At 33.1% G+C, this 20,388-nt stretch overlaps 2 protein-coding genes across 2 annotated transcripts; one reads left to right on the top strand and one right to left on the bottom strand.

The window, feature by feature from the left end:
• Window positions 1–8,281: 8,281 nt before the first annotated feature.
• LOC114325677 (histidine-rich glycoprotein-like) lies at window positions 8,282–9,460 on the top strand. The gene has a single exon (XM_028273808.2). It carries the CDS (start codon window positions 8,603–8,605, stop codon window positions 9,347–9,349), a length of 747 nt encoding a protein of 248 aa, XP_028129609.2. The 5' UTR covers window positions 8,282–8,602; the 3' UTR covers window positions 9,350–9,460.
• Window positions 9,461–14,305: 4,845 nt separating this feature from the next.
• LOC114325676 (histidine-rich glycoprotein-like) lies at window positions 14,306–15,251 on the bottom strand. The gene has a single exon (XM_028273807.2). The coding sequence runs from the start codon at window positions 15,152–15,154 to the stop codon at window positions 14,411–14,413; it is 744 nt and encodes a 247-aa protein (XP_028129608.2). The 5' UTR covers window positions 15,155–15,251; the 3' UTR covers window positions 14,306–14,410.
• Window positions 15,252–20,388: the final 5,137 nt, after the last annotated feature.

Below are 20,388 nucleotides of genomic sequence, written 5' to 3'. Positions count from 1 at the left end.
CTTAAGAAAAATTCACAATCAGTCTCTAACCATTCTCATTCTATACAATTTTTTGTTTCTCTTTTATCGCTTCCCAAACTTGAGTGTTACGCTGGATGAACATTTCAGAGGAATGAGTTTCTTGTTTTTGTTCTCGTTAGTCCAGTAAAATAGCCTAAAAATAAGTTGTTTGTTTATTTTGCTCAAAGCAGAAAAGAGAAATTTTAAATTAACTAACTTGGAGATACTCTATTCTATTGTTTAAAGTCAAAGTCAAATTTTTCATCACATGCGACATTATACAAAGTTGTACATGTATGAGGCAAGTCAAAGTTACAGACATATAATGTACATCTTAAAAGTATATAAATTAATAAATACGACAAAACATACTTAAAAGTTATTTTTAGAATATGGCTCTAGCTCACAAATGTATTGATGTACACACCTCCGAAAGTTTGGCTGATGTAAACTCATTCGTATATCTATTGGCAATTTGTTAAAGAAACTTATGGCTGCATAATGTGTGCTACCTTCCAACAAAACAGAACGATGTTGTGGAAGCATAAAGTGATTGTCTCTGAATCGTGTTGAATAAACATGGTTAAATTGAAATTTATTGAATTCATAAATTTTGCAATGTAAATACATTATACACGAAAATATATACAGACCAGGAATTGTAAGAATATTATTTTGTCTGAAGATGCCTCTACAAGAATCTCTAAATTTCATTTAATATATTATCCTAATAGCTCTATTCTGAAGTACGAATATCTGCTCTAATTCAGAGGTACAACCCCAGACTTCAATGCCATATTTGGCTATTGAGTAAAAATGGGCAAAGTATTGCTTATTTCTCCAATATGTGTCATTTAAAAAAGGAAAAGAAGATGATGATACGTTATCATAAAACATAAATTATCGTGCCCTAAATATTCTTTAACGATCTACCGAGAAAACAAGTTAATAATCCACTTGAAGCAAAAGAAAATAAAGTAAAAGGAAGGGAATATTTCTGCTTTCTTCCCAACTTTAGAAAAATTATCTGCTTTCTATGCAAACGCATTTTTCTCCATGCTTAGGCCATTACTTCTATTTCAAGTTCAACATTTTTTTACTTAATGTTGTTCTGAAGCTATTTCCTTGTGGCATTTTTATAATTAAGTATTTTCTATGGGAAATGAGCCACAATTTTACTAAAAAATTAATAAATTGTTAATAAATTCATTTTTTAGTAAAATTGTGGCTTATTTCCCATAGAAAATACTTAATTTTTTTACTTATTCTTACTCCGTGTCCTTTTTCGTTTGGGATTTTATAGCAAAGGGAAATTAGAGAACAACAATAATGATCTAAAAATAATAAAATCATTTAATATAAAGAGATAAAGTCAAAGCAGCCGTTATTTTTTAAATGGTTTTTATTGTAGTGTTTTATACCTTTTTTTCCTCTTTTGTAAAGTCACATACTCAGCTTTAAGAGGAAAAACTATATCGATGTCAAAAATAGAGTATCTAGTAGCTCAGCGCTTCCCAACCGGTGGGTCGCGACCCACTAGTGGGTCGCGCGCGTATTTTAGGTGGGTCGCGGCGTGGCTCTTACAGTAGCCGAATAACGTACATTATATCATCATGGGTGAGGGATGGGTCGCGAATATGAACAACCATGAGAAGGTGGGTCGCCAGACATAAAAGGTTGGGAACCACTGAGTAGCTATATAATATCACCCTCTAATATTTCGGAGCCAGAATGGCTTTTCTTCCGGCAATCATGCCTCTATTGGTGCTATAGAAGGGTACACTACCCCCTATGTCGTCTCTTCACATAGCTAAAATATTCCTTGTTTACTGTTTGAGTTATTTTTGTGTTTATTTTTTCAGTCGGTATAAAACTACTTCATTTCTAATAATATCCATCTCGCTTATTCATTAGATTCTTTGATATATCTACGTTTTAGGAGCCACCAATTGTTTCATTCTTCTTCTTCTTTCCGTGCTATATTATCATTGGACATTGGCGATCCTTCTGGTCCACTTAATTTTCTTTACAGCGGTTCTAAACAGTCCTAAAAATGTGTTATCCATCTACCCAGTCATCATATTTACAATCCAAATGAAGATCTGACGACAGAGATTATGAGTATGGATCTAATTCTTAATTACACTTAGTCTAGGTTCCAAATAGAGGTCACCGTGTCCTTTTCAATTCTGATGGACAAACTCAACGGTTTTCTATGGATTTTTGGCTGCTGATTACGAATTTCGAGGGTGAATTTCGATCCGAGTGGTCAAAAAATTGTTATAAACAATTTAATTATTTATAAGGCTCTGGCTCATAAACTAAAAGAGATAAAAAAAATTTTCAAATGAAATTTCTTCCTTAATAAAAATCGAAGAAAAAAACGTTTACTAAACTTTAATCTAACAATTGGAACTCAAGATATTGTAAAATTAGTGCACAATGCAACATGCAAATTGCAAAATAAGTATTTTTTTAAGCTTTATCGATCGTAACTCGGCTTCTACGCATGCAAATGAGCCTTAGGTTTCATTTTAAAGCTTAGTTAATTGGCTTCCAAACAAAGTTTGTTAAATTACTTTATCTTCATTTGTTTTAAAGTTATACCCGTTTGAAGTTATAATTTTCTTAAAAAAATTGTACATTCATTTGTTTATAAGGGGTTCAAGCAAATTTTAGCTGTAAATATTTAAACTTTAATCAACAATAACGATAGAATAACTCAAAAGGAACACTTTAAGCTTACGAAAATGTTGGTAAGTTTAGTTTTGGCCAAGATATCGATATTTTGGCTACGAATTTCGGCACTTATATTAACTGTGCGCCCATCTTGCGCCTCATAGCGCGCCATTAAAATATCGATGTCTTGACCAAAAATAAATTTACAACATTTTTATGAGCTCAAATGGTTCCTTTTGAGTTCTTATAGCATTATTGTTAATTAAAGTATAAATGTTTATACGCAGGATTGTTAATATTTGTTTCAGAGTTGTGACTGCCTAGCTTCACTGAGGATGCATAGATGCTGAAATAGCTACAATGGAGGTGGTGGTCCCACTCTGAATCAAATAAAAACAAAAACTGCCTTTATATTTTTTACCTTCTCCATAAGAAATCGTTGATTTTGTCCATCAGAAGTGAAAAGGACACGGTGACCCCTCTGGTGCCTAGACTAACTGTAAGATAATATTTATGTTTTCCACCTACCTCTACCGGAAGTATACTTTTCCGGACCTGATTGTAGGGAGCAAAGTTGTACTTTTGCTCCCTAGGGAAAAAGTGACGTCATGGTATTTCATTCATGAAATATAACTTATTGACGCCCTGTACAATATCTATTTTCTATTACGTAAGTATCTAAAGTTTATTTATAAAACACCCTGTATTTTGCAGAATGGTAAAAAACATTAAATTGTTATTTTGATTTAACAATGTTTACATTAATAATTTGACTTATATTTGACAGTTGACAGTTATATTGCACCTACTCGTTAGTTTTAGTTCTAATAAATTTTGTTGGTTAGTTACATAAATAAATTAAGTAAAAATGAAAAAATGATTTGTTATTTGAGAAAGGTAGAAAAACCATATGTATAACATGGCAGTAAAGTGCCTTTTCCTCCCTTGAATGATTATTGCCCTCTGCTACGCGTCGGGCAGTAAACTTCATTCTCGGGAGGAAAAGTAGCACTTTCCTCCCTTGTTATACAAATAGCTATTTCATTATCTCATTAAGAAAAATGTTGCAGGTTATGTTATTATTATTACTTTATTAGTAAATACTTTAATTATATAACAAAATACTCCAAATAACCACAATTTAGGAACAATCGAATTTGTAATTTTTTTCTTTTTTTTTGCACTAATATTTATGTGATAATAATAAGTGAGAAGAATTTCTCTAAATCAATATAAAATAGTTGATAGTTGATGGATTCGACGGTTACTTGATGGAAATTTGAGTGTTTCATTATTATTTTAAAATAGTTCTCCTTCTTTGAGTACTGTGCCCAAATGTTGCAAATTTATTAATCACTGCCTATAGAAAAAAATTAATATATGTATTACTGATTTTTATACCATATAACAAAAGCCGGAGAATTTTCGGATAAAAGATTCGAACGTTTAATTTAGAGGTGTCATGGGCAGAAAAAAAAAGCAATTTCACAGACAAGCCTATTTCAGCATAGCTTAGACTTTTTGTTAGTTTTTTCGATTCGAAGCGTCGGGCGATAAATCTCATTAGATCACACTCTGAAAAATCTATTCAAGATCATTTTCATATCACTTTAATTATGTCTTTAATCGTTAATTAAAATTTGGAGGGCACCACTTCGTTCGTTTCAGATTAAATTATCAATCTGTAACTGGCAGTTGTAATTAGTTTCAGTCAGAAATTAATTGTTTAGAATTGAGCTATTTTCGAGAATAAATAAGGTTTTAATTTTTAGAAGTGTTTTTATTACAAGGTTAATTGCTTTTCTAGAGATTTAATTGTTGTGAGCCGAAGAAATTTTATTATTCGAATGCTAATAATTAAAACAATCGAAAATATCTACCAGAACAAAACAATAAAAGTAAATGTAGAAGAAGAACTGGCCCAATTGAAGCTGGCGATGGGATAGCGGGAATCCCTGAGTCCTTTATTGTTCGGTTTAATCTTGGATGAAATAATAAAAAGCCAGAACTAATACCAAATGGAAGAAAAACAACTCAAAATAATCTGCTTTGTAGACCATACAATTAATATTATTCTTTCAAAGTGAATAAGATTTGCAACGTATCTACCTATAATCAACTATTCTATATATATACAAAAAACCTTGGTATTAATTTCACCCTCCCTCGCTAATACATATCCACCATCAGTAGAATTAGATTTGGACATGCATGTTATCCTGCACATTTATTTAAAATAAGCATATTAGATTTGAATATTTGTCAAGAATGTGAGGTTAAAAGTGACTTGAACCACATATTTTTTGAATGCAAGAAACATAAACACCTAACCAATCACCTAATAATTAAAAGAATTATAGACCAGAACATCACACTCCCTGTAAATATTCTCTGTATTCAGTCACTGAATAAAAAGAAAATTTTTGGCTGTTTGGTATCTTTTTCGTCGGATAGTAAAATATTATTTTTATTACTTAGTTATATTTGTAAAATATGTTTAAAAAAATATTAAAAAATATAAATAAAAAATAAAAAAATGAAACACAAAAAAGTTAAAAAAAATGATTAAATTAAAAAAATCTAGTATCTAAAATAATCTAATAACTAAAAAGTACAAAAAATATAAAAAAAAATTAAAGAAAAAAAAACTAAGAGGATTTAAACCTCCGAGGTGTTGAACCGGGTTGACATCTTATCGTAGTGACAAAAAAAAAAACAAAAAAAAAATACGAAAAAGAATGCAATTATTTTAAATATTAACATTAAGATTTTTATTTGTAAAATGTATGCACTATGTGATTCTTGATAAACATTAAGTATAATATATTTATAGTACTTATTAACATAGTAGGTACCTATGTACGTTAGCTGTAATGAGTAGGTAAAATAAGAAGTAACAAAGTGAAATATTATAATAACCATATTTCACTAATTGGCAATATCTTTAATACATTTAAATAAGCCACAATTTAACTAAAAAAATGATTTTATTAACGTTTCGACGTCCACATTAGATGTCGTTCTTCTTCTTCTTCAGGTGCCATCTCCGCTACGGAGGTTGGCAATCATCATAGCTATTTTAATTTTTGAGGCAGTAGCTCTAAATAGTTGTTTCGAGCTGCATCCAAACCACTCTCTTAGGTTCTTCAACCATGAAATTCGTCTTCTTCCGATGCTTCTTCTGCCATCTATCTTTCCCTGCATTATGAGTCGTAGGATGCCATACTTCTCGCCCCGCATCACATGTCCGAGATACTGTAGCTTCTTTTCTTTAATTGTAAGTTCAACTTCCTTTTCTTTACTTTTAGATGTCGTTGTCAAAATACAAAATATTAATAAATTAAACAAAAATGTTGTTGCTTAGTAAAACATTCTTTTAATAATTTAATTTAATCTGACTCATTTATATCGGCAATTCAGACATATATTATATTATACATTTTAAAGTGGAAGACTTTAAAATAATATTGCCAATATTTTTATGAGTTGCGTTCCTGGAACGACTTTACTGAAAGATAGTTCATTCAATAACATGAAATCAACCCCAACTCAAGAATATCCGTCACAAAAAAATTATAGCATGTGATCTGTCTTTAAAAAAACAACCACATGCAACTGTGACAGTAAAATTCTCGTGTTAGAGATTCCACAGTAAACCACGAGGAAAAACCAGGAAAAAGCCTCGTGATACTATTTAGTATAACCCCCAGAAAATTTAACATGTTAATTTCCCTACACCTGACAAAACGCATGGTTATAACAGCAAATCTATCTAATAAGATGTAAATTAGAGATGAAGGGTCAGATAGTAGAAAAAGTGATGAAGTCATGGATGATATCTAGGCATCACACTATCTAGCTCCGGAAAGCTCGAAGTGGCAGATCAAGTGAAAAGGGCAAATAGAGCCGTAGGTTGTCTGAATGAAACAATATGCAGAAATAAAAATATCTGGAAAGAAATCCAAGGCAGAATTTACAAAACAGTCATCAGCCCAATAATGACATATGCGGCAGTAACACGACCTGACACATACAGAACAAAAATAATGCTAGAAACATCAGATATGAAAACATTTCGAAAAATCGATGGTAAGGCACTACAAGAAAGAGCTAGAAGTACAGATATACGACGGAGATGCAAGGTAAACAACATAACTGCATAAGAAACAGAAGAGTAGAATGGAACGACCACATAAGCCGAATGACAACAAATAGAGTAGTAAGGACGGCGACAGACAGTTCCCCAATAAGAAGACGATCAGTGGGAAGACCACGAAAATGATGGAACGTCAACTTACTGCAGGCTCATTTAAAAATCAGATAGTCATGCCTACACAAAAAGAAGCAGAAGAAGATAGAAGAAACTCTTCCTTATTATCAAGCTTTCGCAAAATTAATTTGCTTTATTAAGATATAAAGATAAGATATAATATATAAAGATATTATACAATAATTTTTTTTCGTAAATACAATGAAATTTAAATGAGAGAACATTCTATAAAAAGAATAATAAATAATAAAAATTTACAATATGAGGGTGAGATCACACTCACACAAAACATTAATAAAATTTTTTAGTCTAAAAATCATTACAATTTTTTTTAGTTTGCCAGGCTTGAACAAGTACAGTTCGTCTAATATACTTACCGTTGCACGTCATTAACTACGTCAGAGGTCTAAGTTGACATAGTTGCCAAAATATAAAAAAATCCTTAATCCATTTTAAATCAAACAGATCACATAATTATTGCAAACGTGGATTATACAACAAAACAAATTAATATTGAATGTAAATAAATAAAAACTCTAGAACTAGAAAACAAGAATTGAGTTATAATCCTACGTTAAAGTAAATAATAAAAACAGTAAATATAATAAAACAAATACCTATAGTAAAGAATAATAACAAATATGAAGTGTCTTCATCGCAACTGTCAAATACATGTTACCAATTTATGCCAAAATGTCACCTTTGTTCGCTCGCAGTTATAGTGTAATCCGAACAAGTGTGCTTTATAAAAACGCTTTATATTCCACTTATACAAATTAAATGAAACAAGTTAGGGTATGTGTCTTTAAATGTACCTACATTAATATAAAAAATATTCCAATATTACTTCTACGCGTATTTAATAAAATATTTCTAGTGGCTGTAATTCCAGTGTACTCGACAAGTGACTCTAAAAAAGAACACACCTACCACCTAAATATTTCGTATTGGTATCATGTGACGTCACGGGCTATGACGCGGATGACGTGCAACGGTAAGTATATTAGACGGAGTATAGGTACATGGTTCAATAATGTATCTTGAAATTCACTTCTTGACAGAAAGCACCCTCTTATGTTTACTATATTTTATGTTGTTGATAACTAAACAAGAGACAATTACTTATCAACAACATGAAATATAGTAAATACGATCGAGAGTCTTTGTGTTATGGAGTGAATTTCAAAAATTATTGAACCATGCAGTTGTTCAACCTTGGCAAATTTAAAATATTGCGATAGTTTTTAGACCATTAAATTTAATTAGTGTTTTGTTTGAGTGTATTTATATTAATATTTTATATAAGATATTTGGCGACATTTCACCGGTTTATCGGTCTGGAATTATTAAAACAATCTAGTGATATTTTTAACAATTTTGGTAGAACAACAGAGTATTTGGAATGTGCATTTAAAGATAGAATTAATACAAATTAAATGATATCTTTGAAATGTGAAATAATAATTGTGAAAAGTAATAGTTTTAAGTGCCTAGGATTGGTATTACAAAGTATTGGGAAAATATACGAAGTTAGTGTCCAGCCAATGGTCCGAGACAATTTCAATACATGAAGCAACACTTTTAACAATATAAATACCGTCTAAACCGGGATCAAGTCAGTACAGTTGTATCAACCATTGAATCAGCATAACAATGAGAAAAGTCGTGGTGTTTTTGGGTGTGTTAGTCCTAGCAGTGCTAGTGCGAGGGCATGCACTTAAGGGTGAAGAAGAGGAACTGCAGTTGGATCAAGCGGTAGCTGCTTCAGGCCATGGCCATCATCACGAGTCAGGGGGTGGTCATGAAGGTCATGAGCATCACCACGAAAGTCACGGCGGTAAAGGAGATAAAGGATATCATTCCCATCATCACCACGACAAAGGAGGCCATGGTAAGCACGGCAAGCACCACTCAGCCGGACATCATGCCGAAAAAGGTGGTCACCATAAGTCGCATCACGAATCTGGAGGTCATCACTCTTCTCACCATGCTCACGGCGGTCATCACAAAGGCGGTAAATTCGGCGAGAAGAAAGGCCACAAGAAGGGACAGAAAACCAAGGGATACCACGTCAAAGCACACAAAGACGAACACCACAAGAAACACAAGTTCTACGATGACGCCCACAAAGGAGGTCACCACTCAAAACACGGTAGCCATCATGGTCATCACGGATCCAAAGCCGGTCATCACAAGAAGGGAGGTTCCCACAAATCTGGTTACCATGACGATCATTTCGGTAAGAAAGGATTCGGTCACAAAGGACACTACGATGAAGACCACAAGGGACACAAGGGTCATGGAGGTCACGAAAGCCATCACTCCCATCACTCAGACTATGGAAAGAAAGGCGGACACGAGGGACATTCTTCACACGGTTTCTCATCAGGCAAACATTAGGTTGTTACTTTTTGGATGTGATTTTGATTTATCTGTGTTAAAGTTGTTGATTTGGTTGTTGTTTTTGAGTGAGAGAGTGATAACAATTTCTTAATAAAATTTTAAAATAAATCTTTTGATTTGTCCTTATTGAATATATAATTAAATAATTTATACTAAATTTACAATCAAGATGCAGTAAAAATAAGCAAACCAAGACCCGTTAAATGCCATTAGGAGCACTCCCGAATCATAATTTACAATGTATCTTGTAACTTTGTAAATCATGATTTGGGATTTAGAATGTATACACATTGTAAATTATGATTCGGGGAGTGCTCCTAGTGGCATTTAACGTGTCTTGGTTTGTTTATTTCTACTGCATCTTGATTGTAAATTCAGTATAGTATCATTACCATACTTGGCTCTACAACCCATAGTTTGTCTTGGCCTGTTCTCTCTAGACCTTTTCTCTTTTCCTCAGTCCATCCGGTCTTTGGTTACAAATGTGTTTCGATGGCTCCATCTCGTTAATTCGCTCTAAGTGGCCCAGCCATCACAGCTTGTTTATTGTAAAAGACCTATCAACACTAGGTTCAAAATTATAGCCTCTGCGCCATACTCCGTTTTCCGGTACGCTTTTATAAATAGGTCTGAGGATTTTACGTTCAAAAACATCCTAAACGTTATTCTTCACTTTTTGTCATTGTCCACGTTTTTGACGCGTAAGTGAGGACGGATTTGATTAGAGTTCTGTATATCTGTATATCAATATTTTTGTCTTTTTGTGACTACGTTTGATGTTAAAACTTTCTTTAATCCATCTATCGTATGCTCTATTTGCTAGATATATAAGTCTGTTAATTTCTGAAGTTATTTCGTTACTTTGATTGATTTTTGATATATGAAATCTCTTATACTCCTTCGAAAGTACATACTCCAACCGTTAGATCTTCGAATTTTATTACCTGATTATTGCTTATTACCTTCATATACTTTGTTTTACTAGTATTACCGTGTAGTCCCATTCTTTTTGCTGCTGCTTCTAATGCTGCGAAGGATTGGACCAAATGCGCCTTTCTTGTTACTACGCTATCGATGTCATCCACATACGCTAATATTTGTACTTGTACACACCTACTAATAATGGTTCCTCTTGTTGTTATTTCAGATTCTCTAATAGCTTTGTCTAAGGCAATGTTGAATAGAAGACACGATAGGCTATTTCTCTGTAGAAGTCCCATTTGTGTCTGGAAAGTTCTTGACACTCTGTTCTAACGTTACACTCGACTGTTGGAAAGGTTGCTTTGACCAACTTCACTAAGTGCATTTGGATATTAAATCGTACCATGGCTTTGTGTAGTGCATTTTTATCTACACTGTCATAGTCACATCTAAAATCCACAAACAAATGATGAGTATCAATTCCATACGTATATATTTTGTTCCAAAGCTTGTCTTAGAAAGGATATTTGATGATAGCTGACCTTTCTTTGTGAAACCCCCACTGGTAATTGCCTACTATGGTTTTAAAATATCCCGATAGCAAATAATTTAGTATACCCTGTATATAAAAAAGGAATAGATAAATAATAATCATTTAAGTGAAATACGTATAAATATAACAAAACTAATAAATTAAACATAAACTAATAATACACACACACACACACAAACACACACACACACACACACACACACACACACACACACACACACACACACACACACACACACACACACACACACACACACACACACACACACACACACACACACACACACACACACACACACACACACACACACACACACACACACACACACACACACACACACACACACACACACACACACACACACACACACACACACACACACACACACACACACACACACACACACACACACACACACACACACACACACACACACACACACACACACACACACACACACACACACACACACACACACACACACACACACACACACACACACACACACACACACACACACACACACACACACACACACACACACACACACACACACACACACACACACACACACACACACACACACACACACACACACACACACACACACACACACACACACACACACACACACACACACACACACACACACACACACACACACACACACACACACACACACACACACACACACACACACACACACACACACACACACACACACACACACACACACACACACACACACACACACACACACACACACACACACACACACACACACACACACACACACACACACACACACACACACACACACACACACACACACACACACACACACACACACACACACACACACACACACACACACACACACACACACACACACACACACACACACACACACACACACACACACACACACACACACACACACACACACACACACACACACACACACACACACACACACACACACACACACACACACACACACACACACACACACACACACACACACACACACACACACACACACACACACACACACACACACACCCACACACACACACACACACACACACACACACACACACACACACACACACACACACACACACACACACACACACCACACTATTTTATTTGGTTTTACCATATTCTCCGGCTAACCCGGATTTTCGATAAGGCGGATCGGCCGCGGTCCCGATTAATCCGACTTATCGAGGTTCCACTGTATTAACTCCATCTTTAAATGGACAATCTTGAACATCCATGGACATTGATTAATATTTGTTTCTTTCAAGTAGTTTATGAGTAATTTAAATATTTCCATTTTAGGACAACTTAGTAGATATTCTATACTAATTGGAAAATGAACTTGTGTTTGTCGTAAATTGTAATATAATTGATTTATATATCTCTCGTTAATTTTGCATTCCAAGAAAATATGGTTTAAATCTCTAATTGGTCTAAACAGACTGATGAATTAATTATTCCTAATTTGTGCAGATGTGCCTAAAATAAAATAAACAAAAAAAAAACAAATAAAATAAACAAATACATATTATAATTGCAAAAACATAAAATACATATTATGCACAGTACATCTAAATTACGTACAGTTGTATACAGTAGTACCTATTGTTTATTTCTTGGTAAAAAACTCAATCAATCTGAAAAAATGTATGTTTTGTCTGATGAAAATCGGTCCGGGTTAGCTGGATTTCCGGGTTATCGGAGGCCGACTTATCGGGGTTCCACTGTACATATAAAGTAAAGGGGGAGGGTGAGAGTAAAATGTTTGTGAAAAGTTTTAGGTAGGTACCTAGGATCGATATTAGACAGTATTGGAAAAATAGATGGAGATGCATGTAGTAGAATTAGGATTGGATGGATGAAGTGGAAGGAAGAGAGTGGTGTGTTGTGTGATAGAAAGATTCCAATGAAGCTGAAGACAAAAGTTCTATAAAACAGCCATAAAACAACAGCCATATCTTTTTGTCAATGGATCTGAGCAACCGTTTATAGCGAGCCAAGTTTATAGCGACAGATTTTTTTTTTCGGTTATGTGATTTTTGGAGATACGGCTACATCCCCCAAAAATGAAACAATGAGTCGGCATAATTTTTATTACTAGATATGCATTGAGCAATCCTTACTTTATTAACAGTCATATTCTAGCTAGGTAAGCTAGACATTTTTAGGATGTTGTTGTTTGCTACTACGTAAGAGTCTCACATTTTTTGACAATCGTGGGAATGGTGCTATAGATTTGGATTTTCTTAATAATAATTACCATGATTACTGCAAAATGTTCCACTTAATATACATAAGAAAGCGGTCTTTATAGGTGCTCCAGTTCATTATACTGTTGTTAATTACACTCATATAAATAATAACTTTCTTGAAAACTGGATAGGCAGAAGTAGATAAACTGTTTGGCTACAAATGTTATGGTTTTTTGTGAAAACCTTAACAAAATTTTGATTATAAATATACGTTGGACACTTCACTAAAGTTAAAAACAGGAAAATGCTTTTGTACAGCTTAAATGCAATAAAAAACAATAAAAAAATTTCACAAAACAACGTTTAAGATAATTAAAAGATTTGTTAAATTTTGAAGTAATTATCGATATAAAAATATATTAGCTTCGATGTTATACCGTATAGGTATCTACAAGGAATTGAAAAAATGATATCAAGGAAGATACTAAACTATAGTATGGGCTATTCCACGAATATACGACTGTCTTGGATTATCGCGACAACGAATATTTTAGTGGGCAACATAAGAAGTGCGAAAGTAAATGGCTCTAATAATTGTTCCAATAAACAACAATGTATTTTGCAATTTACTTTCGTTCTTCATAATTTGCACAGTAAAAAATATTCGTTGTCGAGATAATCCACAACAGTCGTATGTTCGTGGAATGGGGATAAGGAAGTTTTTGTTTTCAAAAAGCAAACTATTGCAGTTAATGTGAAATATTAGTGATATTTAATTCTGTTCAAACTTTAATACTAACTTAAAAGTTTTGGCAGATTAGAAAAATTTTATGAAGTCATAAATGTCTATTTTTTTTACAAATTTAATAATTTTTTTTATAAAAATAGGCATCTATGAGTTCATAAGATTTTTTATTCTCCCCTACTTTTTAAGTTGGCATTAAAGTCTGAACAGAATTAAATATCACTAATATTTCATATGATCTAAATTGCTTTATGAAGACAAAAACTTCAATTTTTTATCATACATTTTCTCAGTTCCTTGTAGGCACCTATACGTTATAACCACAGTTAAATTTTTTAGTCTTTTCAGCAAATTTAAAAAAAATCAAAAAATTGTTATATGGATAATTACTTCACTTCAAAATATAAACAAATTTTTTAAATATTGTAAAATGTATGTAGGCATTAATTTGTAGAGTGTATACTAAATTGTTTAATTGAATTAAATATAAATCAATAGATTAATTTTAAAATTTTATTAAGAAATGAGTTCACAACTCGAAAACAACAACAAAATCAACAACTTTAACACAGATAAATCAAAATCACATTCAAAAATTGATAACTTAATGTTTTTCTGAGAAACCATGTGAAGAATGTCCCTCGTGTCCTCCTTTCTTTCCATAGTCTGAGTGATGGGAGTGATGGCTTTCGTGACCTCCATGACCCTTGTGTCCCTTGTGGTCCTCATCGTAGTGTCCTTTGTGGGCGAATCCTTTCTTACCATGGTGATCGTCATGGTAACCAGATTTGTGGGAACCTCCCTTCTTGTGATGACCGGCTTTGGATCCGTGATGACCATGATGGCTACCGTGTTTCTCGTGGTGACCTCCTTTGTGGGCGTCATCGTAGAACTTGTGTTTCTTGTGGTATTCGTCCTTGTGGGCTTTGACGTGGTATCCCTTGGTTTTCTGTCCCTTTTTATGGCCTTTCTTCTCGCCGAATTTACCTCCTTTGTGATGACCACCGTGAGCATGGTGAGAAGAGTGGTGACCTCCGGATTCATGATGTGACTTATGGTGACCACCTTTTTCGGCATGGTGTCCAGCTGAGTGGTGCTTGCCGTGTTTACCATGGCCTCCTTTGTCGTGGTGATGATGGGAATGATATCCTTTATCTCCTTTACCGCCGTGACTTTCGTGGTGATGCTCATGACCTTCATGACCACCCCCTGACTCGTGATGATGGCCATGGCCTGAAGCAGCTACCGCTTGATCCAATTGCAGTTCCTCTTCTTCGCCCTTAAGTGCATGTCCTTGCACTAGCACTGCTAGGACTAACACCCCCAGAAACACCACCACTTTTCTCATTGTAATGCTGATCGAATGGTTGATACCACTGTACTGATTTGATCCCGGTTTGGATGGTATTTATATTGTTAAAAGTGTTGCTTCACGTATTGAAATTTCTCGGACCATTGGCTGGAAAATGATAGAAATGCAATCAGTAAAGTTTTTTGTTTATAGAGTTTGCATAGTTATGTGCAACTGTACCTACTCACCTACTTTATTTAATTAGGTTTCGGTTTTGGTAAACGCTTCCGAACAACATGGACGTGTTGCTAAATATTCATTGAGTTAATAGGCGCGTAAAACGTGAAAGAATTGTATTGTTTGTCGCGTTTACGTGCATTTTGAATATCTCATTCGTAGTAGTAAGAATTTTTTATTAAATGCCATTGCTTTTATAATAAGAATAATATAAACACGGTTTTAACTTTTCTCATATAGTAAAAATGCCGCTTAAAACGTAGAAAAATGCTTTAAATTGTTTTTCTTTTGTTTAGTGGGGTAGGCGCAAAATTTCGGCTTCAATACTTTTTAAATGAATTCATTTTTTTACAATCCTTAGAAAATAATAAGTATTTCTAGAAAATTTAAACGTAGAATGAAAGACTACATTATTACCGAGGGCTGAAAGTCGCTGAAAACTTCTATAAATTTTATTTTAATAAGTTACAGGGGTGAAAAAAAAGTTTAGTGTGATTTTGAATTTCAAATATGTCACTCAAAAGAAACTTTTTGTTTATTCTAAGGGACTTTCTGCCCTTGGTAATAATGTAATCTTTTATACTGCGTTTAAATTTTTCAAAAATATTTATTTGTTTTCGCAGGATTAAAAAAAATGAATGCATTGAAAAAGCATTTGAGTCGAAATTTTGCGCGTATACAATTAAGTGATTATGATTGTTACTGCTGGATGGTCTGATGAGTAAACTTTGAAATTAAAACCACGTTTTTTAAAAAAATTTTCTTTATTGTATTCTATTTGAAACACGCTCAAAGTCACCCCGTCTAAATATTTGAAATTCCGACTCAGTTTACAGTTGTACACTCTCGCTACGCCCTGTATATCGATCTTCCGCAAAGTGCAGAGTATGGCGTTTTTCAATTCTCACGGGATTTGGATGTTTATTTCGGTTCTTGCGATTCTTTGAAATTTGGTGTACAAAGGTGCCCCAAATTGTTTATACCCTACACAATTGTAAACGGAATATTTTTCAAAGAGGTTCCACGTTAAGTAAAGACTCAAGAGTATAAAGGTTTTTATGGCATTTGTAGACTAGAGTCTTAGGTTTATGCCTTTCTCAGACACAAATTTATTGAGGGTTGTATTAGAGCAGGAAGGATTAGTCGATTGCTTTTAGTAAAGCTCTTAAATATTGGTTCTAAAAACTAACTGAATTGTATGAGTCATCGCATTTCGTGTAAACTCAAGGGATTTTGTTATTGCGAAGTTTAAGTATTTGTAATTGGTTGAAAGTAAAACCATCATGGCGTTCGAGGGATGTCTTGAGAGTTTTTCTGACCATTTGATTGGTAGAGAAATATCTGGTATGATTCCTATTGGTCTAAGTAGGAAGTCACTTTTTTTTGGGAGAAGGAACCCAAGTTTTAGAAGGATCGAGTTAGCGGTCCTAGAAGCAGTTCTCCCAGGGCCATCATCGAGTTAAGTTGAGTTTTGGTTCCCTTAGGGCCATCGTCATGGAGTAGAGTTCAATTGAGTGTAAAGGAATGTAGTTTTCCAGTTTCCCAGCCGGCTAAGTTAATTCCAGCCCGGCGAATGTGATGGTATCGTGAACTCCGGCGATTTTCCCGCTGTTTCTAAGCAAATCGTCGTTATCATTTTATACCAATGTTGGTATCCACTAATTTCTTTTAAGCAGTCAGAACCAGAAGTAGGAGAGAAGAGTTTCAATTTTCTCATTACTATGTTTAACAGTGCAGTTAAAACATGTAGTATGCTCACATACTTTATTTTGGTCAAAGTTAATGAACTTTCAATAATCACGTTCGAGTCTAACTAAATAATTTTTATTCGAGTAAAAGTAAAATTTGATCCAGTTTAACGAACTTTTAAACTATTTATGTTCAAGTGAAAGCTGAATTTTTCTATAATAATGTTTGTTTATAAACAATGTACTGTTTGCTGTTTGCTGTAACTAACGACAGTGAAGTGTTTCGCGAGTGCAATAGCGCCTTGGACTTTCGAATCAAGCTACGAGGAAGAAGCCAGGACACTAATTGTTAAGGTATAATTTTTATATTTGTAAAACTGTTCGTTTCATCTTTGATTAATTGGTAATCTGGTCTCTAATTATAACAGAGAGATCAGAGATTAATTTTTTTTGTTTTTAATAAATAATGTTTGGTTTTCAACATATAATTTATTTTCTTCCCTTCTCTCTCGAATCGTAAGAACATAAAAAAATTGACTGAGTATAGAATTCTGAATAAATAAGGTAAGTTACGTTATAATATTCTGTATATTATGTATATTTTTTTTATTTGACTATTTTCTGTTTTATTTTGATTTAATACCATTTTTCTTTTAATATTTGTTTTTTTTTTGTATAAATTCTGGTTCCTTAGGTAACCAGTGGCGCCCAATATTTTAATTTTTTATTCTTTATGTTTTATTTCACATCCATATTCCGATTTATCTATCTTTCTAATTTATCTAAGCTAATAAGAGTATATCATAACTAGAGACTGGAAAATATGCACTAAAAAATGTCTAAAATATGCATGCAATATGCATTTTAAAACAAGCTGAATATGCACAATTAACATGCAAATATGCATTTATATATGCACTTATTTTTATATGAATAATTTTATGGTTTACGTTAAATACATAAATAAATAAAAAATAATAAAAATAAATAAATAGGTTTGAATTTAAACCAAATTGTATTATTATTTCTTAATATATTTTTTTAACTTCAGGTTTTGTGACAAATAAAACGGCAAAATATTTTATTTTGACCACAAGATAAATAAGAGTACAATAAAATAAATGTACATATTTTTATTGTTACAATATTGATTCATATTTTCTAAACTAATATTATAAAAAGAGTACAATAAAACAAATTTACATATTTTTATTGTTACAATAAATAATCATATATTGATTCATATTTTCTAAACTAATATTATGTCTTCTATCTGTTAATATTTGTTTATAGGCAGAAAAAGATCTCTCAACGTCACAAGATGTAATTGGGGCATATTTAAACTTTGCTATTAGAGACGGATCCATATTAATATTTTCATCGAAGTTTCCAAAATTGATTATATTATTTATTGAACGCAATAAAGTGAAACCCTCATTTTTGTTTAAAACGTCATCAAGTTTATCTTTAATTTTTACTCCAATTTCCCCATTCAGATTTGTTATTTTCTGTTTAACCGAATCAACAATAGACATACTATTGTGAAGACATAAATTTTGAGCCTCTAATTTTGTAATTGAACTTTCAATGATATCGAAATTCGATTTTATATACAACAATTGATTTTTAATAGACTTTTCTTTAAAAATATTTTGACAGTTATCAATAGCGGTACAAGTCGGATCAAAACTTGAAATAACGCTTTTGATGTCGTCGTAGTGTTCAGATAAAAATATAGCACTTTTAAGCCAAGTTCCCCATCTGGTTAATACTGGTTCTGGTGGTAAAGGAATATCGGGAAGCATCTCCCTATATACCTGTACACGTAGTGGTGCTTTCAGAAATACTTTTTTTACATTATTTATTAAGGTGTTTACATTGGGAAATTCAATTCTAACTTTCTCTGCAACTCTGTTTAGGCCGTGCGCCAAACATGTACAGTGAATTAAATTAGGGAAAAAGATTTTAAGATTGGATGCAGCTTTCATCATATATGAGGCGGCATCACTAAGCATTAATAATATTTTTTCAAATGGTACTTGATCAGGTAAAAAAAATTTGTTAGGGATTCGTTAACAAATCTAGCTATTGTAGCATAGTTTGTTTTTTCCAAACATTTTACACTAATTAAGTATGAGTTTTTAAAATCGCCAGAGTCGTTAAGAACTCCAACAATTAGATTCGCAATTTGTCGACCCTTTGTATCCGTTGTTTCGTCGACGGAAATCCAAAGATATTCGGCTTTTAACTGATTTTTAATACTCGTCATCACATCTTTGTAACATGCACTGACATATTTTTTCCGAAGAGTTGAAGAACTTGGTATTTGAGCTGGTTTATCTTTAATCTTGCAATAAGTTTTTAAAAAGTTTTGACACGATTTATGTTCTAACTTGTGCAGAGGGATATTGCAGTTCAAAAAAAAATGGCATAAATCCTTTGCAAAGGTTTCTTGCCCAACTGACGTATTCTGAATCTGCAAACTGTTCTGTAGAATCTGCTGGCGAGGTTTATTATCATTTTTTGATAGCTTAGTTTGGTGAAGTGAAGTTTTTATGTGTTGAACTACTTGGAATTTCTTTTGACATGGAATCTGGAATATAATGATAATGATGTTTTAGATGTTTTCGTAAATAGATACCTACATTAAAATGATCAAACTTTTTAAACCTCCCCCAATTTTTTTTTATTTCTCAAAGTGAAATTGAAATCGTCAAACAATAAAGTACAGTCAGTGTACCGTAGTATACAGGGTGGGCCACTCTCAACACCTCGCTCTGTATAAGCCAAACCGTTGCGAACTTTAAAAAACAGTTTTTGAAGAAATGGGACGGTTTGTCATTTTAGAATAGACAGACACATAGATGTGCAAAGAAGTTTGATAAGTTTAAAAATCTATTGAAGTGGAGAACTTACCTTTTTATCACAAATGGTGCAAAACATACTTTCACTGTCGATAACTTTTAGATGATTGTTACTTCCAATCCAACTTCTGAGAAGACTTGATTTTTCCCTTGCTACTTTAGGCATTTTCACAATAATAATAAAATGATTTTTTTACACAGTATAGTCAATAACTTGCAATCACAAAAGTTGAATAATCGGCGATTGATTTAAGACTAACCATTCATAAAATAAAATAATCTATCCTACCCTTAAAATGCTTAAAATTTCGTTTTGGTTGGTTTTCCCAGAATAATTCATAGTTGGCCGACACCAGCAGAAAGTACAGGTAATATTTGTAATGTTATTCAAAATATAATCGGTATTTACTTAGGTAATTTGTAAATTCTGAGAAGTCTATAAATCTTAAATATCCGGATAATGATACCTGCAGCTATAAATAACGCCCATTATGTTTATGGG

Source organism: Diabrotica virgifera, chromosome 3, assembly GCF_917563875.1.
Source record: "Diabrotica virgifera virgifera chromosome 3, PGI_DIABVI_V3a".
NCBI classification, from domain to species: domain Eukaryota; kingdom Metazoa; phylum Arthropoda; class Insecta; order Coleoptera; family Chrysomelidae; genus Diabrotica; species Diabrotica virgifera.
Note: the sequence above shows the minus strand (reverse complement) of the source record. Positions and strands in the feature narration are given on the sequence as shown.

What these genes read in the sequence shown, in the direction of transcription:
- LOC114325676 (XM_028273807.2), bottom strand. Translation starts at nt 15,154, where the DNA reads ATGAGAAAAGTGGTGGTGTTTCTGGGGGTGTTAGTCCTAGCAGTGCTA.
- LOC114325677 (XM_028273808.2), top strand. Translation starts at nt 8,603, where the DNA reads ATGAGAAAAGTCGTGGTGTTTTTGGGTGTGTTAGTCCTAGCAGTGCTA.